The sequence below is a fragment of the Trichosurus vulpecula genome, chromosome 2, assembly GCF_011100635.1.
Source record: "Trichosurus vulpecula isolate mTriVul1 chromosome 2, mTriVul1.pri, whole genome shotgun sequence".
NCBI classification, from domain to species: Eukaryota; Metazoa; Chordata; class Mammalia; order Diprotodontia; family Phalangeridae; genus Trichosurus; species Trichosurus vulpecula.
This window is the reverse complement of record NC_050574.1, coordinates 456,657,374-456,676,541: the sequence shown is the minus strand read 5'-3', so window position 1 is coordinate 456,676,541 and position 19,168 is coordinate 456,657,374. Positions and strand designations below refer to the sequence as shown.

At 37.0% G+C, this 19,168-nt stretch overlaps 1 protein-coding gene across 1 annotated transcript in view; it reads right to left on the bottom strand.

Annotated features, from left to right (window-relative positions):
- Positions 1 to 1,009: 1,009 nt before the first annotated feature.
- Positions 1,010 to 19,168, bottom strand: part of EIF1AX (eukaryotic translation initiation factor 1A X-linked) — a 35,914-nt gene continuing 17,755 nt past the window's right edge. The window contains exons 2-7 of the mRNA XM_036744585.1: positions 14,744 to 14,827; positions 12,667 to 12,770; positions 7,043 to 7,093; positions 5,731 to 5,812; positions 4,998 to 5,089; positions 1,010 to 2,193 (exon numbers count right to left, since the gene is read on the bottom strand). Coding sequence (XP_036600480.1) covers positions 2,188 to 2,193; positions 4,998 to 5,089; positions 5,731 to 5,812; positions 7,043 to 7,093; positions 12,667 to 12,770; positions 14,744 to 14,827 — 419 coding nt within the window. The 3' untranslated portion in view covers positions 1,010 to 2,187. The remainder of the gene's footprint in view (positions 2,194 to 4,997; positions 5,090 to 5,730; positions 5,813 to 7,042; positions 7,094 to 12,666; positions 12,771 to 14,743; positions 14,828 to 19,168) is intronic.

Here is a 19,168-nt window from a genome sequence, read left to right as displayed (position 1 = left end):
TAAGCGATTCAAAAGTCCCTTCCCCATACACCCAACCAATTACCTGTCCCAGGTTCACTCACCTATTAACTAGAGATTAAAGGAAAAACTAAGCTGTGCCTATGCTCTCGTCCCCTTTCCCTAGATGCCAGAAAACTACGTTTTATTGTCTTACTTCCCCTCAGATTTCTTATTACCAAGATTTGATGTTTAACAGAGGAAATAACAGTGAAGTCATTGTGGAGTATTTTGGCCTGTTTAAAGGAAGGATAAAGCTTTCCCTTCATTTTCATTGTATTTCTCATTTATAAGATCACGGGGGACCAAAATAGATGTAAGTTTCTCAAATTACAGATTTGATTTTCTTCCTTTGAATTGCATAGGATAAGAATGTGGCTTATTGTATCCTTATATAGTCCAGCCCTTGACATGACTTCATGACTATCAGTTGAGAGGCAGCATGGTGTGGAAAGAACACCAGACGTGGAGTAAAGAGACCCAAGTTCAAATCCTGACTCTAACACTTAACTAGCTTTATGACCTTGGCAAAACTGCTAACTCTGAGCCTTAATTACCTTACTTACAAAGTGTGGATAATAGCTGCACTACCCACACCTCACAGAATGGTAGTGAGGAAAGCACTTTGTAAACCTTAAAGTACTACATAAATATGACTTATCATTGACAATGATTAAATAAAAAAAGCATGTTGGGGGAAATAAAGATCTATGAATTTTGAGCCAGAGGCAGAGGGGTACACTGGATAGAATGCCAGTCTTGACAGTAGGAAGACTTGGATTCAAATTCTGCCTCTAACACAGGTCAAGTCACTTAACTTCTCAGTGTCCCAGATAACCCTCCAAGACTGTAAACTGTGTAACAGCTGCCCATCTGTAATGGGAAAGGAAGTTTCATACACCAAATGAATCACAGGTGCAGACCAAAAAATAAAAATAAAATAAATTCCAGTAAAATACAAAAATATGTATGCAAAACACAACACATCCTAAAACACAAGGTAAGGCTAAAATATGTTAATCTCCACAAAATGATTTAGTCTTTATTAGACTTCTTAGGAGTGGCTCTTCCATCCAGAAACTGGAGACTGGCTTTCCATTGTTTTCTCCACCCCTTCAGGTTAATTTTGGACAAAAACTTAATTTTTGTAAGTTGACATCAAATTTTCATTTATACATCGTAATTTAAGTGTACATAAACTATCCAAAATTTTATCTTGCAAGGTACACGACTTTTGAAGGTTAAGATAAAATGACAATTTAAAACACAACCCTTCTGTACTGTAAAAATATTCTACCTTCAAAAGATAATTAATCATTTATTTTTCTGTTTGGGAAACTTTCTTGGCATGTTTAACAAAAAACAAACAAACAAAAAAAAACCCAAAAAAACCCAAAACAAACAAACAAACAAAACAACCAAACCCACAAATAACGTATGACTACATTTGATGTTTTAGGTAATTGGGTGCCACCCAGCGTTCAATTTCTGTAACTATTAATCTTACAAATTCAAATCAGTTTTAAAACACCTGCATTTCTGAAAAGCTTCTTTTTAGATCTGACTTCTTTACGGTGGCAGATGAGATTACTGAATGTGTGTAATATCAAAATCAGTATAAAAATAGCCACAAGCTATTAAAATATGAAAAACAGACCCATGCATTATGACTTTAAATGCAGATTTCTGCCTCCCTTAAATTTTATCAAAAACTCAAGTGAAGTTACAGGCAACTGGAACATACAGAAAGACTCTGTACAGTGAAAAGACACAAATTCAAACTAGGGATTTAATTATAATCCATGATAGTCATAGGGCAAACAATTTATTCAAAACATCAATTTACTGGAAGTAAGGTGGTCAAAATAGGAAAGGCAGTAATGCATTTAAAAAAAAATCCGGCCAAATAGATGTTTTGGTTCTTTACCCAAACACTGAAGATCTAATTCACCAAAGAGACAAAATGGGCTTAACATTTCACTTAAGGTAATTCAGCATTATCAGTTTTTAAAGAAATATAAATATTTTAAAAACAAACATTGAAAATAAATCAGTCTGGTTTAACAAGCTGCACTCATGCTAATGAAGTTTCATTCTTCTTAACAGGATGGGACTTGGCCAAAAATCCAAATGAAAATATCAAAGCAGAACAATCCTCTGAAAAATCGGAATGTAAATGTCGAGTTCAATTTAGATCTGTAAATAAAAAGAGAATCAAAACAAGAAGATTCCATTTTTAACAAAACCACGATCATTATTTTATCTTCTAACATAAAATATATTATTTGATGGTTAACAATTCACACTAACATTTATTTATACAACCAATTTTGTGGGAATGCAAAAACATGTCTAACAAATACTTCCACAAGTCCCTCATGTTTTAGAAGTAAACATTATTATAATATCTATGTATAGATATTAGAACCAGACCCCTAAATATTTATTTACACATTTGAAATTCTTAATAAATCTGGCATCTGCTATTTCGAAAATTATATGCCGGCAGAAAAAACTAGGGTTATATAAACTGTTATCATTAGTTTGGCTGCTTCTCTCAGCTCTAATAGTTCTCCTCAGATCCAATCCTGGGGCCAACTAACGACAAAGATTAGATCAGACTTTGGGGAAGACGTGCAACTCTTCAAATGGCAAGAGTTTCCATTTTTTTTAATGTATCTCTAATGTTTTTAACTATATCTCTTCCTGCTAAATTATAAGTTTCATCTTTTATTACGCGCCAGCAGCTGCCCTGCTGGGATATTTAACAACGTATTTGTTGAAGGAACTTCCAAGGTTATGGGGGTGTTAAAGGAAAGGGGCCTATGCATTTTCTCCAACACCCAAAATCCTTAACCATTTCTTCATTGTTTGCCCCCCCTTACCATCTACCTACTGTTTCTAAAAGAACTGATGAAACAACATCTTTAAGTACCCTTGACCCGCTTTGCAGAGTTTGCTATTTAAGACTAAGTACAGTGTTTGGCATATAATAAGTAATTAATAAATGTTTGGTGATGTGTAGATATGAAAATAGTCTTATCTATTGAGTTTCTCTAAAGCGCCAGCCTCTGGTTAGAAAAGGAACTTGAGAAACAAGGCGTGGGTGTTGATGAAAAGGCAGAAATGTACAGCTTCCTTTATTCCATCCACCAGTTGCAATCGAGCTGCTTTCTGGCCAAAGAAGGGGGAAAAAATCCAAGACTACAGAGAAGTCCTTGGCTCTTTGGTTTCTTTCTCTATACTTTGTATCAGCAAAGTCATTCATTCTCATGGCATCAACAAATCATTATTTTGACAATTTACAAATGTTGGACCTGTGCAACCTGTCCTGGACCTGTACCTGTCCTCTTCGCGTGTACCTCAAACCCAATATAACCCAAATCATCTTAACCCTGCAAACCAGCCCCTTCTCCTAACACTCTTGTGTTGCTACAGGCATTATAATTGTTCCAGGCTTAATTTGGGAAATCATCTGTAACTCGATTTCCCTAAATATGATTACCAAGTCTTTTCCATTTTCTTATTCCTTTTCTTATTCCAATCTAGCTAACCTCAAAAAACTTATCACTAGGTTAGCGGCACGGGGATAAACTTCTCAGCCACAGCCACTCTCAGAGATCCCTTACTAAAATGTTAGCATGTTTATGATCTATGACGGTATAGGGAGAGCCCTCATTGATGAACTCACAGACTCAAATACTGAACGTTTCCTGAAACCATCTTCTCCCGTCCATTTCATTTGCTACCACCCAAAATCCAGGCTAGGACTACTCCAATTATCTGGGCTTCTTGACCATAGCTTTTCCCAATTCACCCTAAAATTGATGCCACATTTAATTTTCCTAATATACTGATCTGTATGCCACTTCCTGCTCAAGAATCTTTAATGACTTACTTCCTTTTTAGCCTGACCTAGAGGGCCACATGTGGCCTCAAGGCTGAAGGTTCACCACCCTTGGGCTTATTACAATCAATCCTCTACTTATCTTTCCAAAACTGCCTCCCAACACCAATCTTTCAACCTAGTCAAATCAGTCTCCCCACTCAAACACAGAAAGGCTATTCTTGCCTTCATATTTTGGCTCATGCTTGGAGTAAAAATATACTCTGTCCCTACTCAGAAGTTGCTTCCTAATTCCTTTTCAATCTAAAAGCTTTCCTCCAACACTCCAACCCCCCAGTTCACACAGTAAGCAAATGCTTATCAGTTCTTCCTAAACACACAAAAAAGGACTTTTTAACATTACCAAATTTAGACTTTTTTGGAAAAACAAAACAAAACAAAACCCAAAGACACACCTAAATCTTATCAAGAAAATCTTAAGATTTCATTCAAACACAGCAAAAGAAGGTAATGAAATATCTTTTGCTCAGGTACTATGGAATTGATTCGAATGAGAAAAATCATTCTCTTTTATACCACCACCACCTCATCTCCAAAGTATTAATCTATTAGTTTTGCAAATATAGCATACATCTTTTAAACTTAAAAAGACTTATTTGGTTTAGTATTTGTAGCAACATTCTTCCATTTTACCAAGTTTTGTGTCCACTTTCTCTTACACACACACACACACACACAGAGATATATGAGAGGACAAGGGAGAAATCTGTTCAAAACAAAATCAACTAGTTATTAGCGTTAGCTATTAGCATATTCTATGAAACAGAATATACAAACACATAATAGAATATTAGTTAAGCATTTATGTGAAATATATTTGTATTAAAATTATCTAGTAAATAAATATTAAATGTTTATGTTTAAGAGCATGGAATTGTTACTAATTGTACTGTACCTGAACTGTCAAAAAGAAAACCGAATTTTCCAGATTAAATGTTTGATGGACTTTAAAAAACCCTCCACTGAAATTGTACTTCAGTAAGCTGATGTTTGAATTCCTCTGCCAGTATTTTAAATAATATTATGGTTGTACTATTGTAAATCTTGGAGCATATTTAGAGAGTTTCTTTTTAGAGACTGTCTGAATACATACATCATCAATGTCTTCATCATCATCCCCGATATCATCAAACTGGATTTCATCATCATCTCCAGGACCAAATGTGTCTGTTTCATTGATTTTGGCTATTAAAAAAAATCAAATTCATATCACATATTAAAAATGAATTCCCATCAAAAGCAATGTCTCTTATAAACCATTTAATAAATATGTAGTATATTTACAAGACAAATAACTCCAATTCAATCAAAACATTAACATCTCTAGCCAGCTTTATTTATCACTGCCATACAACAATAGTCATTTCCCTTGAAGTTTATGGCAATGGTACCCATATGTAATACAGCATTACAAAGGAACAACAATTTTTCTTAGTTTGAAAAAAAATTGTATTAAAAAACTACAACAAAAATCCTACTGGATTTCACTATATTAGGATAATGCAGGGACTAAAAACACTGATTATCCTATAAAGATTCAATGCCAACATTAAATTCCCTCATGTTCTTGCTTAGCTTAGATACGCACTAAATCTCTGTCATTTCCCCAAATTAATTAATTTTAGCAACACTGTCCTGAAGGTCAGAGACAGCATATGGGTATAGAAGTCCCACAAGTAATTACTACAAGTAGTACCTAGGAACAATTGCTTCTGTTTTACAATACCTGTCAGTATGCAGAGTTAAATTCTTTTGATTTATTTTTGACCTAAATGACAGCAAAAACAAGCAGCTAGAGGAAAGATTTACAAATATTGTTTTCTTACCATGCTCTGGAAGTTCCCCATATGCCTTTAAACTTCTTGCTTCATCTGCATTGTATTTTAGTATAACATCGGCTTTGTTATCCTTAAAATATACACAAAACACGCTCAAAATCGGCTAAACCAAAATACCACTAATAGTTTTATAAAAGTCCTTCAAACTGAACACTGAAAGACTAATGGTAAATACATTTCCTTCATTCTGGAGTGCCACCTCTCCCGTTTTAAAGCCTCCATCTTATCCCTTTACCTCCTTTTTAGCTTCTTTCTACATATTTCCAAATGTGTTTATCAAACAGCAGGAAGGTATCTAAATGTACACAGCTGAGAAATATTATTACCCCAATAAACAATCTTGGTTCTAGACCACAGAAAAAATATTTCATAGAGGTAAGGGACTATGGCTACAGAATGTTCCACAGACTGTCAACTGGAGTGGACTATATTGGAAATGACATATACTTTAAAAAAAAAAAAAGCTATCGAAAGAATCTGAAAAATACCAACTGCATGAAAATGTGTTTAGGGTCTACTTCAATAAAGTATAACTGTGCTTTAGATGCCTTGAAACTACTGAAAAAAGGAATTTTTTGGTCTATCATTCCTGATTCTAATTCCGAGTACCTTCCAACGTATCTGACTGGATTTATTCTCTTTGTATGTATACTGCACAAATTTATATATGCATTTATTTCCTTGTAAGAAGTTTACTGAGAATAGCGATTGTTTCATTCTTTGTATTTGAATCCTCAGAGCCTAGCTGAATGCCTGGCAAACAGGAGGTACTTAAACGCTTACTGATAAATATACTACTACCTTTTAAAGAAAATTATGTCTTCACTTGAAAAATAAAATAGGATCAATGAATAAATTTTTTTTACATAATTGTAGCTAATTATCTGTTTACAAAGAGCAATTAACCTACAGACTGATCAAAGTGATGAAGTGAGTTCCATAAGGATAGACAAAAAGTATGAAGATCCTTGAGACTGGAAAGATAAAAGCTGAAGGGCAACATGACAAAATCATACCATAATAGGAAAGGTGTAGCTAAGATGAACACATGTTTCTTCATACTATTCAGAGACGTTAGGAGAGTGAGTTAGAGGAGTTTTATGATAAAGAAATAACAGCACTGCGTTAGAGTGTAGTCAAAACACTGAGAAAAATGTATCGCAAGGTCACTGTCATAGAGAATCCAGGGCTTTCTAGACTATTTCTTGTGATCAAGAAGGTGTCTCTTAAATTCTTGGTTTTTCCAAAAAGTTCTTAACAAGGATGTTAGCAAACAAATGAAATAACAGTAAATATTCACCTGGTAGTCTCGGAGACCAACCAATATGATGTCCGATGTATTTATCCAAACCTATGAAAGGTAAACAAAGAGTTTATTGAATTCACAAACTCTAAACTCAAAACAATTAAAGGACCAAAATGAGGTTTAAACACAGAATGTTCCATCAAATCATAAGTCTATCCCACAGTTAAGTACAACACTCTGAAAAGAAACACAAAAGATCAGTATTATCTACTCAACTCAAATTTTCTTACTGTCCTGTTAGAGATACAGGCTGGAGTAAAGCTACTACAGCTTCTTAAGATAAAACTTATCAACATTTGACGAATGGATTGGAGAAATTGGTAAAAATTTTATAATGATCATCAGTTTTGTTTTTAAGGGTGACACACTGCGATTACATTGAGCTATGGCCAAGTATAAGGTAATAATAATATATCCCTCCTCCAATAGTGTAAAAAATGTGTTGTTTCCTATGGCAGGAAAACTGGGATGAAGACTTCAGAATACGTGAAAATATTCTTTGTATTCCTAACCACAGACTATTCCCATACATAGGTAGAAATCTATTTTTTCTATGTAAGAGAAAAAAAGCCAGGAATACAAAACAAGGACTTTCTTCTGATACTGTATTTAATTTTTACCATACACCAAAGGTATTCATTTTTTTTGGAGCCATCATAGATAGGAAAGACAGTTAGAAAAGGCAAAGTCACTAGTTATGACTATTTAACAGAAGAGTTTTAAGAATAAAGGAACTATGTAAGTGAAGAAAACCAATATTGGGTTATTATATTTTCCAGTAATAAGAAAAAAATCCATACTTTAAAAAGTGTTACAAGATACTAGGCCAAGATGGCGGCTGGTAAGCATGGACTAGAGTGAGCTCCATACCCGAGTCCCTCCAAAAACCTATAAAAATGGCTCTGAACCAATTCCAGAACGGCAGAACCCACAGAACAGCAGAGGGAAGCAGGGCTCCAGCCCAGGACAGCCTGGATGGTCTCTGGGTGAGGTCTATTCCACACGGAGCTGGGAGCTGGGAACGGAGTGGAGCAGAGCCCAGCCTGAGTGGCGTGGACGATCCAGACCAGAAGCTGGGCGGAGGGGCCCCTAGCGCCCTGAATATGTGAGCTGCGGCAATTACCAGACCCCTCGACCCACAAACACCAAAGACTGCGGAGAAGGTTAGTGGGAAAAGCTGCGGGAGTGGAAGGAGTTCCAGCCCTGGGGGCAGCGGAGGTGGGGCATCTACAGCTGTTGTTACTTCTGGCTCCAGGCCCACCTGGTGGGAGGAATTAAGTGGCGAATCAGAGCAGGAGTGCAACAGCCTGCTGAAGATCTAAGCCCAGTCTGGACTGGGGGTCCTTGGAGAAGGAGGAGTGCGGCTCTGACAGAGCTGGCACCTCCCCCCCAAACGTAGAACATAGAACTCGTTAGTCTACAAGCAGTCATACCCCACTGAAAAACTCAAGGGTCAAGTTAGTTGGTTGGGAATATGGCCAGGCAGCGAAAACGCGCCCAGATTCAGTCTCAGACTTTGGATTCTTTCTTCGGTGACAAAGAAGACCAAAACATACAGCCTAAAGAAGACAACAAAGTCATAGAGCCTACAACCAAAGCCTCCAAGAAAAACATGAACTGGCCCCAGGCCATAGAAGAACTCAAAAAGGATTTGGAAAAGCAAGTTAGAGAAGTAGAGGAAAAATTGGGAAGAGAAATGAGAAGGATGCGAGAAAACCATGAAAAACAAGTCAATGACTTGCTAAAGGAGACCCAAAAAAATACTGAAAAATACACTGAAGAAAACAACACCTTAAAAAACAGACTAACTCAAATGGCAAAAGAGCTCCAAAAAGCCAATGAGGAGAAGAATGCCTTGAAAGGCAGAATTAGTCAAATGGAAAAGGAGGTCCAAAAGACCACTGAAGAAAATACTACTTTAAAAATTAGATTGGAGCAAGTAGAAGCTAGTGACTTTATGAGAAATCAGGATATTATAAAACAGAACCAAAGGAATGAAAAAATGGAAGACAATGTGAAATATCTCCTTGGAAAAACCACTGACCTGGAAAATAGATCCAGGAGAGATAATTTAAAAATTATTGGACTACTTGAAAGCCATGATCAAAAAAAGAGCCTAGATACCATCTTTCAGGAAATTATCAAGGAGAACTGCCCTGATATTCTAGAGCCACAGGGCAAAATAGAAATTGAAAGAATCCATTGATCGCCTCCTCAAATAGATCCAAAAAAGAAATCTCCTAGGAATATTGTTGCCAAATTCCAGAGCTCCCAGATCAAGGAGAAAATATTGCAAGCAGCCAGAAAGAAACAATTTGAGTATTGTGGAAACCCAATCAGAATAACCCAAGATCTGGCAGCTTCTACATTAAGAGATCGAAGGGCTTGGAATGCGATATTCCAGAGGTCAATGGAGCTAGGATTAAAACCTAGAATCACCTACTCAGCAAAACTGAGTATCATGTTCCAAGGCAAAATATGGAGTTTCAATAAAATAGAGGACTTTCAAGCTTTCTCAGTGAAAAGACCAGAACTGAATAGAAAATTTGACTTTCAAACACAAGAATCAAGAGAAGCATGAAAAGGTAATCAAGAAACGGAAATTGCAAGGGACTTACTAAAGTTGAACTGTTTTGTTTACATTCCTACATGGAAAGATGATGAGTAGGATTCATGAGACCTCAGTATTAGGGTAGCTGAAGGGAATATGCATATATATATATATATATATATATATATGTATATATATATATACACATATATATATATGTAAAAGAGAGAGAGCAGACACAAGGTGAGTTGAGGATGAAGGGAAGATAGCTAAAAGAAATAAAATTAAATTAAGGGATGAGAGAGTAACATACTGAGAGAGGGAGATAGGGAGAGATAGAATGGGGTGGATTATCTAGCATAAAGGTGGCAAGAGGAAGCAGTTCTATGGGAGGAGGGGAGAGGGCAGGTGAGGGGGGAATGAGTGAACCTTGCTCTCATCAGATTTGGCCTGAGGGGGAATACCATACATACTCAGTTGGGTATCTTACCCCACAGGAAAGAAGAGGGAAGAAGATAAAAAAGGGGGGGATGATGGAGGGGAGGGCAGATGGGGGTGGAGGTAATCAAAAACAAACACTTTCAAAAGGGGACAGGGTCAAGGGATAAAATTCAATAAAGGGGGATGGGTTGGGAAGGAGCAAAATATAGTCAGTGTTTCACAATATGAGTATTGTGGAAGGGTTATACATAATGATACACATGTGGCCTAGGTTGAATTGCTCAACTTCTTAGGGAGGGTGGGTGGGAAGGGAAGAGGGAAGGGAATTTGGAACTCAAAGTTTTAAAATCAGATGTTCAAAAACAAAAAAAGTTTTTGTATGCAACTAAAAAATAAGATACACAGGCAATGGGGTGTAGAAATTTATCTTGCCCTACAAGAAAGGAAGGGAAAAGGGGATGAGAGGGGAGGGGGGTGATAGAGGGGAGGGCTGACTGGGGAACAGGGCAACCAGAATATAAGCCATCTTGGAGTGGGGGGGGGAGGGTAGAAATGGGGAGAAAATTTGTAATTCAAACTGTTGTGAAAATCAATGCTGAAAACCAAATATGTTAAATAAATAAATTGCATTTAAAAAAAAAAGTGTTACAAAACTTTAAAATTTGTTTTAAAAAATAGTTCTAATGCGGCTCTCAGCTACATCATCTTCTTTTCTAGGTTCCATACCGACCACAGGTCTTACCAACACTTGGTGGCAGCATACCCTAGTTTTAGGTGGAGGTCTTTTGAGTGCTATGCCTCTTGATTCTAAACATACTGAATTATTAAACACTCTATGTTCCTACTGCAACTCTGGCTGCAGAGTATAATTACAGCTGTAAGGTAATCTGGGGGAAGTCTTCTCACTTAGAATGAGAAAAAGTAACAGATCTACAAGACTTTTACATTTTCTATAACATACAACCTGCATATTGATGTTTCAAACATCTAAGGATCCCACAGCAATCACAGTAATGTTTGTAGGGTCACAATACTTGCAATTAGACAAGGCTTTAAGAGGTCACCTCATTCAATACTTTCATTTTACGAATGACTCCCAGAGACCACAATGATTTATGCAAGGTACCAGAGATGGTGAACTAGCAGAACTGAAAGCTGAATGTGGGTCCCTACTCAAAGTCAATGCTTTTTTACAACTTGGCTACCTCAAAGTTAACAGCCTTTTTACCTTCTAAACACCTATAAGGTATGTTCAAATATCTAACATCCAACTAGAATTTTAAAAACCTGATTATTCCTATGTCGATAACTTTGGCCTGATATTTGCTTAATTGATTACTGCTACTTTGGGACATAAAACATTAAAATTGTGCTTTCTGAGTCTGAGCAAAGTGGTCCGTCATACTTATATTTAAATTTCTTTTGTTCTCAAGACCACTTAAAATAAAAACACATTACAAATGACAGTCTGTTTTATTTTTAAAAATATCAACATCTGAGCCATGATGATTGCTAAACCTTATCCTAGTGGAGAGGGTTTAACCTGGGATCTGTGAATTTGATAACTGTACTTGAATATAATTGACTTCTTTCGTAAGACCTATGTATCTTATGCATTTAAAAAAATTATTTTGGGAAAGGTTCTTCACCAGGCCATTTGGCCAAGTGACTTGCTAAAAATCATACTAGTTCGACTATTCTGGGCAATACGAAAGGGCAACATTGTGCATACCCTTTGACTCAGTAATGGCACTATTACGTCTGTATCCTAAAGAGATCTAAGAAAAAGAAAAATGACTCATATTTATAGCAGCCCTTTTTCTGAAGGCAAAGAATTGAAAATTGAGGAGTATGCATATCAGTTGGGCAATGGCTGAAAAAATTGTGGCACATGACTCTGATGGAATATTATTATGTTGCAAGAAACATATAAGCATATATATGTATATAGTGTACACATGTACACACATATACACACACGCACACACACAAAGTAGATATAAGAAGTAAGTGGGGAGAAGGGAGGGGAGGATTCAGAAAGAGCTGGAAGATTTATACAAATTGATGCGAAGTGAACAGAACTAGGAGCACACTGCACACAGTAATAGCAATATTGTAATATCGATCAACTGTGAAAGACCCAGCTACTCTGATCAATATAATGATCAGCAATAATTCCAAAGGACCCATGATGAAAAACGCTCTCCACCTCCAGAGAGAGGCCTGATGAACTGTGAACACAGAAAGAAGCACATTTTTTTCTTTACTTTTCTTACCTTTCCCCTCAACAATGTGGCTAATATGGAAATGCTTTGCATGATTTCACACTGTAAAGACTGTATTTCTTGCCTTTTCAATGAAGGGAGAGAATTTATTTTTGTAATGGAGAGAAAAAAAAAAGAAAAGAAAAGATCATACTGGCCAGGATTTGAACCTTGGTTCTCTAACTCACAATCCAGTTATTAGTCCACCCTACCATTCTTCAGGGTCTTAAGGAAATCTGGAAGCTTTCAGCAACAACTATCCCTACAGGATATCCAGTGGAGAACTACTTTTCCCTGCAGTTAAAACTATAATTAGTCATATTATAAAACAAATACCCATGCATTCCTTTTCCCACATATACCTTTTTTCTTAATTTCCCTCTGATGTGACATAACCTCTTCACACCATCAAAACACATGGCTTCTAATCGTCCATTTCCCAACATTTTGATCACCTGGGCATATTCTGAAAACAAAGAGTGGAAGAGAAAAAAAAAAACAAACAAACATAAAAGAAAGCTCTCCAAAGATCTCTTATTAAAAGTATATTCCTGTTGGGGCAGCTAGGTGGCACACTGAGTAGAGCACCTGCCCTACAGTCAGGAGGACCTGAGATCAAATCCAGCCTCTGACACTCGACACACTTAATAGCTGTGTGACCTTGGGCAAATCACTTAGCCCCAATTACCCTGCCTTCCCCCCTCCAAAAAAAAAGTATATTCCTGTTCCTAAGGTTTACATCCAAAAGATTTCTGCTGCTGAATGATTATAGTCACACAATGCAGAAGGTACTACTTGAATGGCAAGGAAGTGCATTTATAACATTTTACCCAGGACTTTAATCTGTTTGATAGAAGCTTCAATACATACTACAATTTTCTTCCTTCCTTCCTGTCCCTGTCTCACCCAGGCTGGAAGTACAAGAGCTACTCACAGGCCTGAACACACTACCTATCTGTAGGGCTGCTTTGACCTGCTCTATTTCCAACCTGGTGGCCTGCCATACTGATGATGGGTTTAAGGTGCACATCCAATTGCCTTAGGCCACCGTAGCTCATGTCTCTTGAGCTCAAGTATCTGCCAGTCTCGGCCTCCCTGGGACAAGGATTACAGCCATATGCCATCATTATTTTTACATATTCACATTATTTTTTAAGTAACGCAAGCATTAAAAGATTCCATTTTGAAATTTTATATGAAAAATGACATGGTAATTTAAAAATTCTTTTAATTTATATATTAAATCATGTTTACAAAATAACTGTTTGAACATTTCTACTTTGTTAAGTCTTACTTGATTTGTTATGTGTACCTGAAATTATAAAACTGGAATCTCGTAAAAAATTCTATTATTCAGGTTTTTCGTGAAATTGGGCTTCTCTCTCAATTAGCCCCCCAAAAATAAGGTTTTATTACATTTCATGTCATAAAGGAGAATATCAAGTTACTTTTCAAATACATAACATCTATTAGTCTAATTATTATGTTGCTTTTCCTTTAATAAAGAGTGACCCCTCTAACCACAGAAAACCTTGAGAAGTTGTGTGTGTTTGCATAACTGTATATATGGGTGTGTCTATGTTTATGCATTCATATATAAAAAAGATTTTATAAGTGGAGGAAATTTTAGGAATTATGTAGTGCAGTGGTGTCAGACATGCAGCTTGTAGGCACTCAGCCAAACCAAATTTAAATGTAATTGGGAAATATTTAACAATGAAACAAAAAACAATAAAAAATGTTACTTTGTGGTTTTCTAAGTCAAAATGGGGCCCGGGGATCCTTATATATGTTTAGTGTCCTCATTTCTATTTGAGTTTGACACTGCTGATAGAGCCTACACCCCTTATTTCAGAAGTGAGGAAGGTGAAACCTGAGGCTAAATGACTTGCCTGTCTAAGGTGCTACAGTTATACTTGCTAATAATTGTATTTTCTAATGTAGTAACTCAGTCAAAATTTCATTCAACTCTTAACTCTCTGGCTACCTAATAATTCTTGGCTTTTACCTAGCTAGAAATTTTAAAAATGTTTCTATATTTCCACACAACTTTCTACTTTTTTCATTTGTTACTTTAATTAAGATTTCTGTGATCAACATTATGGCTTTCTAGACAGTGTTATGGCCAGCTGGCAAAGGAAAGGGGAGAAGTGAAAACTAAGCCAGGAACAACATAACTGATTATATATGTAACTATCAGTGGAAGAAATCATTATCTGACATTGAGTATAGACTACCAAAGTCAAGATAATCTTTCTCTTTGCCTTCTATAGTTAAGATTCTTTTCCCTGTAAGAAAAATCCAACAGAATTTTAACCATACATTTTCCACCTTCTAAGGCAAAAGAAGTTAGAGGAAACCTGTTAAATTGTAATGACTCCTAAACACAATCTATTTGTTAGAAAGTTGGTAAGTTGGTTAGAAAAGTAGCCCACTTACCCTGTCCGTCCTCCTTGAAGACCAATTCTCTTTTTTCAGATTCATTTTCGTTCTTTCCTCTGCGCCTATTTTTACCTCCCTTACCTAAGGATCAAAAAGTAAGAAACTATAAACACTTGTACGCAACAAAGTAACCATAGCTAAAATAAGGGTAATAAATCTTAAAAAAAAAAAAAAAAACAACATTATTTCAGACACATCTTTGATCTTCTTCATGTCCTACAGAGAAAGTATGAATAGAGGTGCTCCTAGAAACAGGCAACAGGACTTCTGGTTAATATGGAGGGGTAAAAAGTTGTAGAGCAATTCAGTTCTCCAACATATACTTCAGTAAAAATCTAGCAAAGGAAGCCCTTAGTCTTCAAACTGGCAAACATAAGGGTAGAGGGAAGGTCTGGCATATTCCAACCTCAGACAATCTACGGGGGCTTGAAACCGGCCAGCCAGCAAAAGTGCTCTAAGTTTATACTTAACACATTAGGGGAGGTAAAAGCAAGTAGAAGGAACCCAGGAAATGAGGTTAAAACCAAAGAGATCTTAAATCTCTCATTCAAGAATGCAGGAGTGAGTAAAGCCTGGTCTTGTTACAAAGTTCCAAATCAGGAACTTAGATTGGAGATATGAGTAAAGAGAAAACACTGAGCACTATGAATAAATATTATGGGCTGAGAAATGCTCATGAGGATAATTCAGGACACACTAATTGTAAGCAAAGCCTCAAGAGAAAAAAAAATGGCCTGGTCACAGTGACAAGAATACTAGAAGAGATGAAGCAAGAAATAAAAAAACAAAATGTTATTACGAGTGAAACAAGAGCTTCTGAAAGAAAGAACTGGAAGAATAACTTAGAACAAAAGGTAGGGAAAAAAAAAACCAAAACCAATCTTCACCAAGTAAAGAAGTCCTTAAAAATGAAAAAAGAGCAAAATGATTACATGAGACAAAAATATCAGAAGAGTGAACCTCTTCAATATCATATTCAAGAAACCATTAAGGAAAATGACCAGAACCTGATGACAAAGTGAAAACAAAAAAGAACTTACAAATCATCTCCTGAAAAGAAATCTACAAAATGAAAACTACCAGGAATGTCAGAGCAAAAATTCCAGAGCTTCCAGGTCCAAGAAAAAAAAAAAGGGAAAGTAGCCAGATAGAGTTCAAATACCAAGAAATCACAGTCAGGAACATAAAGAAAGGAAAATCCTGGAATATGGTATTTCAAGAGGAAAAAGATAAAGGCTTACAAACTTATCTTGAAAGACTGAATATAATCCTATAGAAAAAACCTATGGATCACTAGATCTTGAATGGAATAGGTAACTTCTAAACATTCCTGATGAAAAAAATTAAAGCTGATTTCTTCTACTACTACTACTACGACTACTACTGGCTCACATTTATATACAGTGATTGGAGGTTTGCGGAAGGCCTGTTTTTTTTTTGGCAGGGGAAAGGCAGGGCAGTTGGAGTTGCTAGTAAATGTGTCAAGTGTCTGAGACCAAATTTGAATGCAGGTCCTCCTGACTCCAGGGCCGGTGTTCTCCTCACCGTGCCACCTAGCTGCCCCCAGAATGCTTTTTGAATGCGCTCATTTCATCTTCACAACAATCTTGTGAAGTACGTAGGTTATTCTCATTTTACAGATGAAGAAAACTGAGGCAGATAAGAGTTAAGTGCTTTATTCACAATTACACAGCAAGTTAAACATCTGAATGGGTTAATTTGGCTCTCCCTGACTCCAGGTCAGGCTCTATCCATTGTACTACCTAACTGCCCACACACTCTGAAATTAAAAGTAAAAGTTAACACATCTGAGTAACTGAAAGGGACTTAAACCAGGATAATGTGCCAATGTCTTTTCAGAACCTGCATGTCTTTCAGGGTGGCTTGGGAGTTGTTTGTACTAATAAGATGAAGTAAGAAAGAAAAGGGAGGTGAAAAATATAATATAGTAGGGAAGAAATGAACAAGAGGGTGGGCCTCACTTATTTTCAATAGTGAGCACATGAGAATGTAAAAAACATGGAGGAAGAGATAAGAGAAACATGTATCTCATGAACCTCACTTTCATCTGAACCAGAAAATGTACACATGAATGCTTGTGTACGCGTAAAAGTTTGGTGTAACAATACATTAAACCCATCAATGTAGCAATTGGGTATAGGGAGAGGGAGAAAGGTCAAAGTCAAGGTAAAACAAATTTCAACTTCAAAAGGCAGATATTATAGAAAAGGTGTTTTTAATCTCTCTCTTTTTTTAATGTCACAGACCCCTTTGGCAATCTCGGCGAAGCCTACTGCCCCCTTTCTCAGGAGAATGTTTTCAAATAACTGAAGAATATACAAAATTTCAGTAAGAGGTTGGTGAAAATGCCTATTTTTTTTTCCTATCCAAGTTCACAGACTCTATGAAGTCCACCCATGTCCCTTGAAGGTCTTTGATATGCTGCACTGTAAAAAAAGAACAACTTTGATGAAAGACAAAAACTTGATCCATCTAATGTTCAACCATAATTCCAGACAAACGAATGCCACCTGCCTCCTGATAGGTTATGGACGAATATGAAAAACGAGATACTCATTTTTGGATACAGCCAATGTGGAAATTTGTTTTGCTTCACTATATTTATTACGAAGATTTTTTTTCCTTCCTTTTTTCCATTATAGCTGGGGCCGGGGGGGTGGGGGTGGGGGAGGTGGAGGAGAAATATGTGTAGGTGATAAAAGAAATGCTTGGTAAGTGAAAATTAAAAAAAAAAACTGACATAAAAAGGGTAAGAACCAGTGATCTGGGAATGGATGCTATTCTGCAGCACTTAGATCCACATAATGTTGAAGCTCTAATCTCCACAATGAAACACAGAGGAGAGAACAGGGGAGCCTGCTGATTCTGATCATACACAACATCTTCATTCAACAGTGAACAACTGGGAGAAAAGTGACTCATCACAGGATGTCATATTTCCATTTGTTGTTATTTAGCGTCTAAACAGTTATTAAGACTCGAACTAGCCTTCTATATGATTTCAAAATAACATTATTCAGCTTTTTCAAATGAAATCAAGACAGGATTAACTGAGATTTGGAATATTAACAGAATGGTAAGAGGAAATTGGGGATAGAAGTATAGGTCAATATAATGGCAATACAGTACACTGTTACATCAGGGAGGGGAAGGAGAGAGAAGTATCTCAAAATTAGAACACTGTAGCAAAAGAACTCTCTTAAGCCTCCATATACTGAACTAAGTAAGGATGAGGAAACCACCATTCATTCTTGCAATATCTGTTAAGTATCTACTTGTGTACAGCAGAGCACTGTGTTAGGCACTGGAGAAGACTCAGAAGGGGGTCTAAGAGAAAGATAAGAAAAATAGATAATACACAATACTATAAGATAAATGCATCAGAGTTGTTCCTATTAAGTCCTATATGATGCCTGAGAGGGGGAGGCTAGTAGAGAGAACGGGAATGAAAGAAGGCTTCGTGTAGAAGGTGGCATCCGGGCTGTTTTTCCATGATATTCTTGCATCACTCTCATTTTTCTTCCCAATTTTCCCTCTACTTCTCTTATTTGATTTTCAAAATCCTTTTTGAGCTCTTCCATGGCTTGAGACCAAATAATATTTTTCTTGGAGGCTTTGGATATAGGAGCTTTGATTTTGTTTTTCTTCTGAGTCTATGTTTTGATTTTCCTTGTCGCCAAAATAAGATTCTATAGTCTGAGTTTTTTCCTGTTGTTTGCTCATTTTCCCAGGCTATTTCTTGACTTTTTACCTCTTTGTTAAGGTAGGGCTCTGCTACCAGGACAGAGGGCATACTGTCCCGAGCGTCAGAGGTTTTATGCAGCTGTATTCAGATACTTCTAGGGACCTGTAAGTTTTCAGTTCTTACAAGGCGGTATGATCTAAGGAGAGGTGTTTACTACTCTCTTGGCCTGTGATCTGGTCTGTGAGCCACCACAAGCACTCTTTTCTGCCCTGGAAAGGTGAGGAGAGTTCCCTCTCTACTGCTGCCACAAGCTCTGCAATGCTAGTGCTCCTCCCTCCTCACCCCAGGACTGCCACCCAGATCCAAGTATGGACAAAGCAACAGACTCCTGCCTCAATGCCAGCAAAGAGACCCCTGTAATCTCCTTCTGACCAGTTGTTCGATCCCCTTACCGTCTGTGGACTGAGAGCTCTGGAAATAGCTGCTGCCTGCCGCCGCTGATTCAGTCACTCCCAAGGCCTGTTCTGTGTTCCTCTGTCATTCAGGTCCAACAGCCCTTTTCTACTGACCTTCCAAGTTATCTTTGGCATTTGTGGGTTGAGAAGTCTGGAAACTGCCACAGCTGCTAGTGATTCAGTTTCCTGAGACCTGCTTCAGGTTTGCTGGGGCCTGGTCTTTGCTGGTGAAGCCTGTGCTAGACTATGCTCCTCTCTCAG